General features: G+C 37.2%; 1 protein-coding gene across 1 annotated transcript; it reads left to right on the top strand.

Annotated features, from left to right (window-relative positions):
- Window positions 1-46: 46 nt before the first annotated feature.
- LOC148951150 (uncharacterized) lies at window positions 47-5,920 on the top strand. The gene is made up of 2 exons (XM_089091008.1): window positions 47-273; window positions 5,387-5,920. Exons 1-2 carry the CDS (start codon window positions 196-198, stop codon window positions 5,918-5,920), a joined length of 612 nt encoding a protein of 203 aa, XP_088947134.1. The 5' UTR covers window positions 47-195.
- The last annotated feature ends 7,744 nt before the right edge of the window (window positions 5,921-13,664 follow it).

The following is a 13,664-nucleotide window of genomic DNA, read 5'->3' as shown; positions in this document are numbered from 1 at the left end:
TAATTCTAAAGCAATTTTAGGGGCGTTTTTTCACTCATCAATAGACCTTATTCGTTTTTGAAGCGCCACTCTCGGAGAGAAAAAGAACTACTCGTGGCAGCCATGTTGTTGGTAAAAATCGCTGATCTGTAATAGGAATAAAGAAGAAAATAACAACAAAAGTCTACTTTTCGTGGTCTTTTTCGAGTCTCATCAATGGGAGGACCATACTGTTGTGTTCCCTTGTGCAAAGAATCTTGGAAAAAATCCCGAGACCTAAAACTACCTGACAGAGTGAGTAAAAACAGCTTCTTTTAGCCTTTAGCCCTAACATAGCATTTTCAGCTCCAAAGCCTGGTGAAATATTTGGTGAGTTAAAGGTTATAAAAAGCCTGATTGACTTTTAAATAAGTCAAATGAACTATAAACAGTAGCCTAGACTGTAATTTAACGGTGGGTTGGTAATACGATTGGTTAAAAGGGCTATCTACATGGTATTGCCTGATAAGTGTGTTTAGGCCCATTGATATGCAGACACTGAACCTCACTCATCATGGATCAGATATGGTCCTGTACTATATCTGACATTTTGGATAGGTAATGTGCTAATAAAGGTTTTCTGGAAACATAAAAATCACTGGAGGCTGTAAGGGATTTCAAAGAAGTTAATGAATAGGTATTTTTTTAAATGTGTTTAACCTTGGGCTGGTAAAACTAGTAGTTAAAAGGGCTATCTTTGTGGTATTGCCTGATAAGCTTGTTTAGGCCTATGCTGTGCAGGCAATGCACCCTCTCCTAGTGGTTCCAAATATGGTCCTGGACTAGGCTATAGAAGAACTTCAAATGAATTGTTGAATAAATATTATTTAAGACGTAGATAAATCTGAAAAAAACTATGGTAATATAATCAATAAAGTGTATTACACTTTATAAAGGAAGACTCTTATGGTCTTATTGTTTTCTTTTTGTATGCCTACCCATTATATATCTGATAGAAAATCAGAGGTAAATTTTCAGCAGTTCATATTATTGACTTACAGATAAAGTAAACATACTACTTGATGCCCTTTTTATGCTCTTAACAAATATAGCCTAATGATCATTTTTGTCAAAATGGATCTTACCCCCCATCCCTAGGCTATATATACCAATTCAGGGTATATATTTGCACATTAGAGGAAGGGGGGGGTAGATTTTAAACTTACCTCCCATTTGTATCAGAAATAAACTTTACCCCCACTGCCCTCTTGTGCAAATATATACCCTGAATTAGTATAGGCCTATATAGAGGTGGGGGTAAAATTCATTTCTGAAAAAATTATTGTTATATTTGGAAAGAGCATAAAAAAGGCATCATGTAGTATGTTTACTTTATATGTAAGTCAATGATATGAACTGTCAAAAATTTACCCAATTAGAATTAGAGGGGTATTTTCTGGGTGACAACTATCATGCTGAGAAAGTATAACTTCAGGAATCTAAAAGTTCCAGTTGTATTGACATGTTTTAGGATTTAGTTGTAATAGCACTTTTTCTTATATTTAGAAACAGTAACAAAGGGGAATAATTGATAAATTTCTTTTTTTAACCTTGTTCCCATCAGGGGCATAGCTCCAGCATTTGATAAAATTCTACTTAAGCTACTTTTGGCTATCTTGGAAAGGGGACAGGTTAGGAAAATGAAACTTTCAGTGATGGGTCTACAGGCTAAATTATGTCCTGAGAAGGTGTTCTGAAGTTCCTACCTCCACTCCTCTCTCTAGAGGGCCCTGACCTTTGATTTTGAGTGAATCCTTGAAAAAAAGATCTTCTGCTTAAATGAATTAAGACAACAAAATTTTCTGCTTCACAACGTTAATCAATACCAATTATTAATGTTTTAATGATACACAAATACATATAATATATTAAAAAAAAACCATTGATATTGCTAAAAATTATACTAAAATATAAGTGATTTTATTTTAAGAACTAAAGCCAGAGAAAAAGAAACCAATAACTGAAAATTAAGGTAAAGACTTGTTTTGTCAAATTTCAATAGGTTCTACCTGTTATGTAGGCAAATTTCAGGACCCTTTAGTAGGAGAAGGAGTGGAGGTAGGTAATTCAAAATACCATCCCAGGACATACCTTAGCCTGTAGATCCATCTGTCTTTTGGTAAAATTCTACTTTAGCTACTTTTGGCTATCTTGGTTAGGGGTTAGGTTAGTAAAAATAATCTTTCAGGTTTGGGTCTACAGGCTTAAATGTGTCCTGTTACGTTATTATCACGTACCTACCTCCACTCCTTCCTCTAGAGGGTCCTGACCTTTGATGACCTTTAAAAATCTGTGTTATAAAAGTGAAACCTTGCAAAATAGATCTTTTGCCTAAATGAAGTACAATAAAGATTTTTTTAGCTTCACAACTTTGCTGAATCCCAAGTTATAAGGTTTTAAATTTATGAAAATAAATTTCATAAATTTTTAAAAAAAAACCCATGGATTAAAATTCTTCTCAAATAAAAAAAATTGCATTTTCAGAACTAAAGCCAGAGAAAAATAAACTGATAACTAAAAAATAAGGTAAAATGTTGTCTTGTCTAAAGTTCAATAAGTAGAGACCTGTCATGAAGGCAAATTTCAGGACCCTCTCGAGAGAGAAGGAGTAAAGGTAGGTACTCCAAAATACCATCCTGGGACTTGCTTCAGCCTGTTGATCCATCCTTCAGAATTTCATTTTCCGAATCTAACTCCTTTCCAAGATAGCCAAAAGTAGCTAAAGTAGAATTTTATTCCAGCAATTTATTAGTGGAGGGGGGCAAAAAGTCAATATTCATGGGCTATATTGTATTTCATTTTGTCCAATTTATTGTAAAAAACTATGGTAATGTAGGTTAATCATTAAAGTGTATTGTACTTTATAAAGGAAGGATGTTATGGTCTTAGTGTTTTCTTTTTTCCCCTGCCATCCTCAAACAACACCACTGGTTTTCATCCCAAAGAAAAATTAATAGTAAAATTCTAGTTTAACTGCTTGTTGCTGTCTTGGAAAGGGGTTAGGTAAATGAAACCTTCAGTAATGAATCCAGGACCAAAAACACAATATAAGCAGGTATTACTAAGCTTCCATGTTAACACTCTTCTTATGTAAAAGTGTTAGAAATTTGACTGAGTGTCATGTTAGGAATATAGTTAAATTTAAAGCGAACCATAGTAAATCTATTTTCCGAAATCATTGTCAATGCATCTGAAGTAAATTCTGATACTTCACTTCTTCTTCTGTTAGCATACTTTTGTTAATTCTAAAGGGGTTTGTCATATTCTTATGAACTATTTTTGCTTTAATTTTACAACTCGTTAAGTCTGATTCAGTTGATTTGTGACAGTGAAAATAATTTTATTTTACTAAATTAAAGAAGAATGTCTATTTGGTAAGTTCCCAGTATCCGATCACAAAGATTTTGAAAGGTCATCACAGGTCACTGCTCTCTAGAGGGGGAGGGAGTTGACGCAGGTACTTCAAAATACCTTCCTATGACATACTTTAGTCTACCTGTTCCTGAGGTAAAATGTTGTTTTGTTGAAATTTCATAGACCGTAGACCTGTCAAGCAGGCAAATTTCTAAGACTTAGAAATCATAAGATCGTTAATGTGGAAGCTTGGTAATACCTTTCCAAAGTATGGTTTTGGCCCTGGATTCATTACTGAAAGTTTCATTCTCCTAACCTAACCCCTTTTCAAGAGAGCAAAAAGTTTAAACAATTTACTTACATTTCTGTCAGTTAGCAGTATAAAACCTCTTAAGAAAACTGAAAGATAAATTCTCCCCTTGAATGTTCCTGAAAATGAATGGAAGCTTTAGCCTTAAGGAACAAAGGTAGATTAGCCTCAACCCTATAATGCCAAGCATTAACAATGCTAATACCAATTTCATGTCTTTTATCATAAAGAAAATACTTTTTACATTTCACATCAATTATTAACTCCATTTTTTTTGTTGGGGAGGGGGGAAAAGAGGGGTCTAGATCCATATAGTCAAGGGGCTTGGTTTATATAATTTTTGTTGCTCCACATTTTGGGGGGGGGGCCCCCCCCCCCCCAAAAAACACCCCGGAGTTTGAATTAACTTTTTTATTTTGAGAATGGAATTATTCATAGCTACTGGTTTTGCTTCACATCTCTATTTAACTTTGATAGTAACTTCACTTTGAACCTTTATCCTTTTTATCATTTCACTCTGTGATAAAAGAATACCACATCACTGTATCACAGTATCACTCTGTGATAAGATAAAAGAGTACCACAATTGAGTGTTTGATTCACTCATCTATCTAATTGAATGATGATGGGTTCTGATGAAGTTGTGTTACCTTTATCTTGCAATATTACTTATAAATCAAAAGAGGAGACTTTGAAAGTATCTTTTTCTTCTTTACATTAGTTACCTATATTTACACTTCAGAGAAAATTAAGATCCATCATGATCTGTGAATTGCTCTAAAAAAGTGATCTAAAAATTGCTAAATTTTTTCTAAAAAAGTTCTTTCATGTTCTTTGAATAATTTGGGCAAAGATGTGAAGTGGTTTTGAAAAATTACGGTTTTAGTATCAAAATCAAAAAAGAAAACCGAAGGGAAGTTTTTGTACCTCTCCCAAATTTTCTTGAATTGGCTGTCATGTAATGTTATAATTTTATGAAGTCTGTCTTCTCTACACACCCGACCTTCTGTGCTTTTTTTAGATTATATTCTTTTTTGCTGATCCTACTATTTTTACACCAACTGTATTTGAACGATTGATAATTATATGTCCTGTCAGTGACACAACTCTAAAAAGTCTCTATTACAAAAAAAAAGAAAATCCTCCTGTGCAAGGTGCCGCGAAAGTTCCTTAGGGGGGCATTTGCCCCTTCTGGCCCCCCCCCCTAGTTTAACCACGGCCTTCACCTATTTACAGTAGTTTGTAATCTCTACAAATTTGACCCTTGTAGACTCACCAGACAGTCCCCATCAAATCCCAGTCATCAAAATCACCTTTCAACAGAATGAAAAAAATTATATTTCTGAAAAACCCAGAGGTATCCATACTTTTTACCCTTCACCCTTTTGGTTGTCACTGAACTTGCATGGTCGGTGAGCAGAGCAAGAACACTACTACAATCAAGAGTCAATGATTAGAGTTTTCACAATCCTTAGGGGCTATCACTTCCTACCCTTCAATGCGGAATATGTTCCAGGTCAAAAATTGGTTGTCCTCCCCCTCAAGAGGATTCAAGCTTGCAGTTCTATTTTTAATTAACTGATTAGGGATGCAAAGGCTACTTGAGAGATTTTGGGAAGTGATAAGCCCTGAGGATTGTCGAAAATCTGACCGCTCATCAGCCCTTGTTACAACTATCATTCTAATAGTGGAATTATATTTCAGGTTTCCCTTCACAAGCTTCCAAGTGATAAGGATCTGAGAAAGGAGTGGCTTGTGAAGATTCGAAGAGATGTAGGTCCCTTGTTCCAAATCTCAGATGCCTTCACTAGAGTATGTTCTAGACATTTCAACACTGAGGACTTCTATGCTGGTTTTGCATCTGGAAGAAGAGAACTCAAACCAGGATCTATCCCAAGTATTTTTCCTTGGACAAATGAATCATTGTTCAGGCGAAAAGCTCGTAAAGAAAAACAAGTTAGTGAGAAACATCACAAAGGCTGGAAAAAACTCATTGCCGAGATTACTCAAGTTGAAGGTGTGTCTACAAGCGGGCTACTGCACACTATATCAAGCAATGACCTTTTTGAAAGTGGTGATGGCAATCAACCTTGTAACATTGGTGACATAACGAGCCCTGGGACTATTCGCAGTAGCAGCGATTATGTGCCTGCAAGTTTATTATCAAGAGTTAGAGAAATAGAAGCAATGGCGATGTCTATGCAAATTGAAATTAAATATAAAATGATAGAGATGTAAAATCTGCAGCACATTAATATGGAAATAAAAAGCAAACTCGTTGCCGCTGATCAAGCTTTGAAAGATGGTACATTTACTTATGCTCACGTGAAAAAGGATAACAAACTACTACAGTTCTATACTGGGTTCACCTGTTCATCTGACTTTGAGTCTTTTTTTGAATTCATCAACTGTGGTGAAAATGGTGAAAATGTGAGACTCACTGAAGCTCATGTGAGAGATCCCAAAGGTTCAGCCAAGAGACGCAACAGAAAGATCTCTGGACGTGATCAGTTGCCTCTTGTCCTTTGCAAGCTAAAAGTGGGATTATATGAACAAGACCTGACATTCCGTCTTTCAATTAGTCAGGGGACCATTAGCAAAATCCTTGTGAGCTGGATCAATTTCTTATATATACAGTTGTGAAGACTTGTTCTCTGGCCGTCAAGACAATATGTCGACAGAAATGTGCCAGATGACTTTAAAGCTGAATATCCCACAACTCGTGTTGTGATCGACGCAACTGAAATTCAGTGTCAAGTTCCTTCGTCATTCCTAAATAAAACTGTGTCTTATTCGTCATACAAAAGTCGGCAGACTAAAAAAGGTCTCATTGGCATTGCCCCAAACGGCATTGTGACGTTTGTATCTGAGTTGTACGACGGGTCCATCTCTGATGTAGAACTTGCCAAAAGATGTGGAATCCTGAAGATGCCATATGATGATGGTGATAGTATAATGGCTGATAAGGGTTTCCGCATACAGACTGACTTGCCTTCTTGCGTAAGCCTAAATATTCCCCCGTTTCTTCAAAATGATGGGCAATTTGCAGCTTCCGATGTGATTGAAACACAGAAGATTGCCCGCCTCCGAATACATGTTGAGAGACTCATAATGCGAATTAAGTGCTATGGGATCTTAAGAGAAACAATCCCAGTTAACCTTGTCCCAGTTCTGAATCAGATGTGGACTGTTTGTGCCATAATGACAGTCTTTATGAACCCCATCATCAGCTCTTCAGGTGAATAAGAGATACCAAGTGAAGAATAGTTATTTTGTTCCTTTGAGTCTTCTTTTATTTGAAGCATATGCCGATCCTATGCTTAAGTATCTTGAAGGGTAAATAAAATTAATTGAAATATATGATAATAAAATAAAAGTTCTAATTTTTTTTTTATTATATAATATTATTTACAGAAACAGAAGATTTTGTAAAAGCAACTAATACAACCGAATCTTATTGTAAAATTATTTGAAAAAAAACTACGTTTTCTAAAGATTTAAAGAGGCTGAGTCACAAGTTCGAACCTTAAAACGTACAGGGATTAGGAGGTGCAGTTGGGGGCTGCCGCCCCCCAAACCCCCGCTTCCTTATAGGACAGGGGCTTTGCTCTCATAACAGCCTCGCTCGTGTTGCTACATTTTGAAGTTCACCAAAAAATTTATTTAAAAAAACAAACTTTCTAGTAACGTTAGCGGCGTTTTAGCGAGCAAAGCCCATTTAAGATACAGAAGCGAGGGTTTGGGGGGTGGCAGCCCCCAACTGCACTTCCTAATCCCTGCACGTTTTAAGGTTCGAACTTGTGACTCAGCCTCTTTAACTCTTTAGAAAACGTAGTTTTTTTCAAATAATTTCTGCACGTTTTGTAAATTTTATTAATTTTTTTGGATTGAATAACTTTTAGCTGATATTTTCAGGTTTTAAAGATGGGGGGCGGCCGCCTCCCAAACCCACCGTTTTTGAAAATTCTTGTGTAAGGCTTTTAATTCCTGAATACTCAAATCAAATGCACAGTAAGATTTTCTTTTTTCAACTTTTCTTTGAGCATGTGGGTATACGGCATGTTATCAAAGCAGTGGAGACTTACCTGTAACCTGAAGGCCGACTGTGATGTTCTGCTGGAGACGCCTGTTGAGCCGAAGGATTTAATAGATTGGATTTAAAAAAGAAACTGAGTTTCTTTTTTAAACTTTAAATTCCGTATATAAAAAATTTCTCTCACAGGGAATCCAACCCGGATCTTCCGCCTGACAGTCAGGATCAGCGACCATTGTACCACAGAGACACTAGTTATATTGTTTTAGTCTCTCGTATCTATTTTTGACTCAAGCAAATCCCCACAAAACTTGATATTTGGTTTTTGAAAAATAGGGAAAGAAGGATTGGATTGAGCTGAAATTTTGAGGATAAGCTCAGAAGCCCCAGCAAAGCTTAGTCTCTAAATTTCAACCCGATCGGACAACGGTCAAGGGGGGCTGTGGTGGGAAAAATGAAAATGCGATCTAATAGGAAATCGAGGTTTTTCGTACATATAATTCGGGGGATAATTTTTTCGGTCTGAAAATGTCAAAAGGCCCTAACCGGTCAAATTCCGCTTTAAATGAGTCCTCAGTCACCCGGATCCGGTGCCAACTGTGGCCTGTTTGCGTGGCTGATAAAAAAAAAAAAGAGAAATGAACTTTAAGTGGCTATATTTGTTTGTTGGAAAACAGGGAAGGAGGGCTCGGAGTGAGCTGATATTTAGAGGATACGCTCCGGGGCCATAGGACTGCTTAACCACGTTAAAGGGGGGCTGTTAGCAGTGAGTCAAAATATCTGGTCCATTTTGACCCATAAAAAGACCGTCGAAAGAGGTGAAATTTTGCACTTTTATTAGTTGGAGCTTGGGATACAAAAAACGATCACCGCTGTCTCCCTGCGGCCACTAGGACTAGACCTCGCTTAACATTGTGGTGGGTCTCCTCTTTAGAGGCACAAGTGTGCCTCCTTAATTTTCAAGGTAGAATAAATAAAGCAAAATCTGAGAGTTCAACCCTCAGAGATGAGGATAGAGATTTCGTGCATGGTGTACCAACCAAAGAAGAAACCAAAGTACTTGGAACAGTTTTCAACAACAGTTGGAAGAAAACGCAGAAATTAAATTGGAATGAAATTAGAAGCATTGTAAAAAACGCAATTTCTTATGGAAACAACTGAAGTCTAACTATACACCAGAAGGCTCCGTATGTAATTATTTCTGTATGCCCTATAATATGGTATTCTGCAACAGTTTCTCTACCAAATAAAACAACATTAAAGGAAATAACAAGAATAATTTATACATTTGTATGGAAAATAAAGTACACAGCAAAATTAAAGAAAACGGATTTGACTAGTGGCCGAATTTTTGATGACAGACAGATTTTAGTTAGGTTTTTTTTATATATATATATAGGTTAAAAAAAGAATGATTATATTCGCAGGAACTCACAATCACATAAATCAACGGAATTCTGAATCACACAAATCAAAGGAACTCAAAATACATAACTTCGACATTTCCAAAGTGTTGCTTCTGCAACATGGACCGTTACTGAAACTTGAGCATCAACCAATCAGCGTCGCGAAACTCAACTCACCCGTTTTTGCAAAGAAATTTTTTTCAGTAACTGGTGCCTGTGAGGGGTTCTCTTGCGTGGTTTCTGGATACGTCGAAAAGGTTTATCACATTAATCAAAGGACCTCAAATTACAGAAGCTCATACAAGTATTCCAGATAATGTTGGAAATAGATATCAGTCAGAGTTTTGACTTCATTTTCCCAAAAAAACATTATCAAAAGGTATCCTTTGTATTATTATAAAATTTTTTGTCCATAATAAAAAGCCACACCATGACAGTCCAGTAATGCCAAGTTGCCCTTGGATCTGATAATAATAGTGGTGGTCTTTTCTCAAGCATGTGAGGTATGGGCATTCAGCTAAAAACTGTTCCTCAGTTTTGTCTCGAAGACTATCTGGGCACTTGACTTCAATAATGCCACGTGGGTCTCTTTCACATGGGTCAAACACACGCCTATCAGGAGACGTGGCAAGCCAGTACTAAGCTGGTATCACAAACCCACAGTCCATAACCACAATGTCCCTTCCTTTTTTTTTCATAGTTTTTTTGTACATTCGAACAGAAGTTGCTTCATACGTCCTGCCCCACTTTACAGCTGGGTTTCTATCCAAATTTCGATCTGCAAAGTTTGACGAAACTGATTTTTTGCTCCAAGGAGTGACCCTTTTCACCACCAAACTAAAGTTGCTTGAAGTACGTCGAAACTTACGTGCACAGAACCTTGTTTCATTTTCAGCCTTTATGCGAGATTTTTTTTAAGTTTCTTTGCTTCTGATGATGACACTCTGCATGAGTCTCTCACTTGATGCTGCATTGGATTTGTAGTTGTCAACATGTAACTACCTGTACGCTCATACACAGGAAAATCAGGAAACTCAGCAGCCTTGAACAATGCACTGGTTAAAACACTGAGATTGGTTATAATACTACAAGTAGGATCATCTACTTGTAAAGGGTTGGTCAATGTTGACAGCACTGGGCATTCCAATAATCTATTCTGAACAAGCTTGGCCTGGGAATATTCTCCTCTTTCGGTGCCGTCTTTCAAAAGATCTGCAAGAAAATCCTTTTTTAAAGGTCTACTTAACACAAAAATACAAGTTTTAGCATGCCTTGGACTTCAAACTTAAAGTGCTTGTATCAATCTGGAAATGAGAGAGCCAGCAGCGTAGCCAGGATTTCGTTTGGGGGGGTGTCAGTCTACATAATTTAGTAGTCAAGAAAGCAAAAAATGGCATTCATTGTAGTGACGGATCCGGGATTTACGATGAAAGGAGGGGGGGGGGAGAAGTAAAAAGTACTTCCTTGGCTCGAGCAATGTGAATTATAGGCAAGGTCATCCTAAGTCCTTTGGACCTTAGGAAGGGGCGACGAAAATGTGCGGACTAAGTCAAATCTGTGCAGAAAATTTTGAGTTTTGAAGTTGTAAATATATCTATTTTGGGCGAGAAGATGGTTTGAAAGCAGTGCTTTCTGCCGCAAAGCAGCGGAAATTTTAGAACCATGTATAACTAAAAAGTGTACTGTCCCATATATTTACTTCTTTTACACCTATCTTTGAGGATTAAATTATCTTGAAACTAGTGTTGTGCGAAGAGTCTAAGTTTTAAGAAAATGTCTAGTTAGAAATGTCATTTTCTATTTTTTTTTTCTGCTCATAATGAAGTTGGTGAATAGTCAAGGATATAAAATTTTTTTCTGGCATGGAGAACTACAGTTTTGGATTTACCACTAAATCGTGCATTTTTTTTTTATGAACAAGTAATTACTCTTTGGCTCCTTAATTCCTCCAGCCTACAGGACCTAATCTTCTGTGCCAACTATACTATTTTGATGACCATTGGATGGTGTAGATTGCTAATGAATTGTCCTGTCAGTGCCAAATAGCTTAATTTTTCTGTTGAAAATGCATTTTCAAGTCTCTATTACAAAACCAATAAAAGAAAAATTCCTCTGGTGCAATGCACCAACCCATCCTTAGTTACGCAACTGATGATAAGTTCCAGGGTGTTCGAACAGTCTGTAATAAGCAATTTTAGGCATTACAATAACGCTGGTGCCCCCTTTTGTATTGTAAAATTTACTATTTTTTTTGATTTTTTTAAAAATTTATCATTTTTCAGAGGGTGGGTTTGAACCCCTATCCCCCCCCCCCCCAATATACGCTACTGACCGCTGCAACTATGAAAGCCATGTAAAACCTTATAGAAACTTGTATGACAACCCCATTTGCTTTATTGAAACTTGTTATCTGTTGTCTTAGTCCTTGGCACGTGTCCTGGTAGTCCTGAAGCAAAACTTCTGAGATGCAAGTCAAAACAGCAACTCACAGCATGCTTCACGCATGGAACAGTTCAGCTACTGCATTCCCCAGTTCAAAGCCCAGAAAGCTGCCCAAAGGAAGAGCAGAGAAATGCAAAGAAAAAGGGTTTCCTCATCATCGAAATGTTCACATGAGAGCCATCTCAGGATCCCAAGTCCAGGTACAGCTTACATATGAAGATATAATTTTTAAACATCAGTTATTGTTTCTGAGAGTAAAATAAAATTGCTTTAGTGAATCGGATTTACCTTTATAAAAAACCATTAACAAAAATAAACAAAGATTATGTAACAGAAACTCTGTCCTATCTGAAAATGCAGATACAGCTGGGCTAAAGGAAGAACTAAGTTGCACAAATCGCAATCTCAGACTGAGACACTCATCTGTACTGACCTGCAGGTCATATAGCTGCGCTATTTTTGGAGTTGACAGTCCTCCTTCCCGAACTTGGCGACTGTCAATGTACATCACCTGTTGTGGCTCAAGATCCTGCTTTCTCGTGTAATTCCACTGTTGAGGCATCTCGGTGCGCCTCAGGGAGGCAGGGATTTCTTTGTTCTTCAGACTTTGCATCAAACTGATAATTTTCAAGAGCGACACCAGGTGATTGCAAAAAACACTTCCAGCAATGCATGAACAAGCACTGTTGATAATCTGACTGTCACAGGAAAGATAGACTTTAATTGAATGTGGCCTGTCCCTCTTTTTAAAACTGCGATAGCAACTCCCTTTTATCACTAACCCTTTATTTAAAAAAAGTCCTTACACTTCTAAAATATGCATTGGTTCTAGGTAAATATGATGCTCAAACAAAAAGCTTTATCTTCTCTTGAGTTGACGGCTGGCTGAATTTTAAGCTTTGTAATAATCTTCAATAAAATTGTCTGAGATAAGTGGAACAATATAAAGATTTCTGCACCACTGGCCCTAAAAAATATGAGAAAATTAGAGTTGACAAATTTTGTATTGATTTGTTCTTCAAATAGACATAGGCCCCGGCCTAACCAGTTAAACTGAGGAGATGTGAGTATGGTTTTTGGGTATGAAATGACTTTACAAAGTTCTGAGTGTGTTGGCAGAGTAAAACGACTCGGGGCGGCTTTAAAGCAGGGGTTGAGGGGGGGAGCACCAGCTCCAGACTACTAAAAAAAATAAAACTGAAGTGAAAGGGGAGGGACAAACTGGGGAAATGTATGGAGGGCCCGGCCCCGGGCCCCCCCCTAAACCTGCCGCTACTTTAAATTATTTTTTTAGGAACTATGAGATGCTTTTGTGTAACAGACATACAGCAAACGTTTTTTTGGAGATCTGAGATCAGGCACTGGAGGCCAGAGTGCTAAAAATACAAATTTATACTCTTGTGTTTGGTGTAGCCTGAGGAAAAGTTAGAAAAAAATGCAGCTATCCTGCTGCTGAAGGGAATGTAGGAGAAAAACAGATTAGGATCAAGGTCCATTTTCAGGAGAGGAAGAGGACTATTACCATGTGCTGAATTACTGGGAATGGACTTAAATCTCCCTGATAGCTGACCAAAACCAGGGCCAGACCTCGGGGGGCAATGGGGGCAGCTGCCCTCGGCACTGAGTTGTGGGGGCGCTAAAAGTGTCCCCTGCAACCCTCCAAAGTTAATTTATGTTTCCAAAAAACATATTTTGATTCTGTTCTAGGGACAGAAACTGAGGGAAGGGGATCCTGAGCTCCTAAAAACCTCAAATGGCAACCTTCTCAGCTAGGTCAACTCATAAATTCTCAGTTACAACACAAACATAACTGAAATTTTCATTAATATGTGCTCACTCTGCAAAGCTCAATTGTACTTTTCATGGGATCCAATATGTTCATTGATCAAAAATCAATTCTGGTCATCGATTTATCAAATTTAATTTCACATTGAATTCATTAAATAAAATTAACTCAATTAATTGAATAATTAATTTGAATTCATTTTCAAAATCAATTCCGAATAGCTTATATTCTATAAGTAAATCATTCTTTTGTATTCATATATTAAAAATCTAGTTAATGGTAATAGCAAGGCCCAGAGACATAGTCAGGGGCATC

This window comes from Artemia sp. Qi Xiang Cuo, chromosome 6 (assembly GCF_049724085.1).
Source record: "Artemia sp. Qi Xiang Cuo chromosome 6, ASM4972408v1, whole genome shotgun sequence".
Lineage (NCBI taxonomy): Eukaryota > Metazoa > Arthropoda > Branchiopoda > Anostraca > Artemiidae > Artemia > Artemia sp. Qi Xiang Cuo.
Note: the sequence above shows the minus strand (reverse complement) of the source record. Positions and strands in the feature narration are given on the sequence as shown.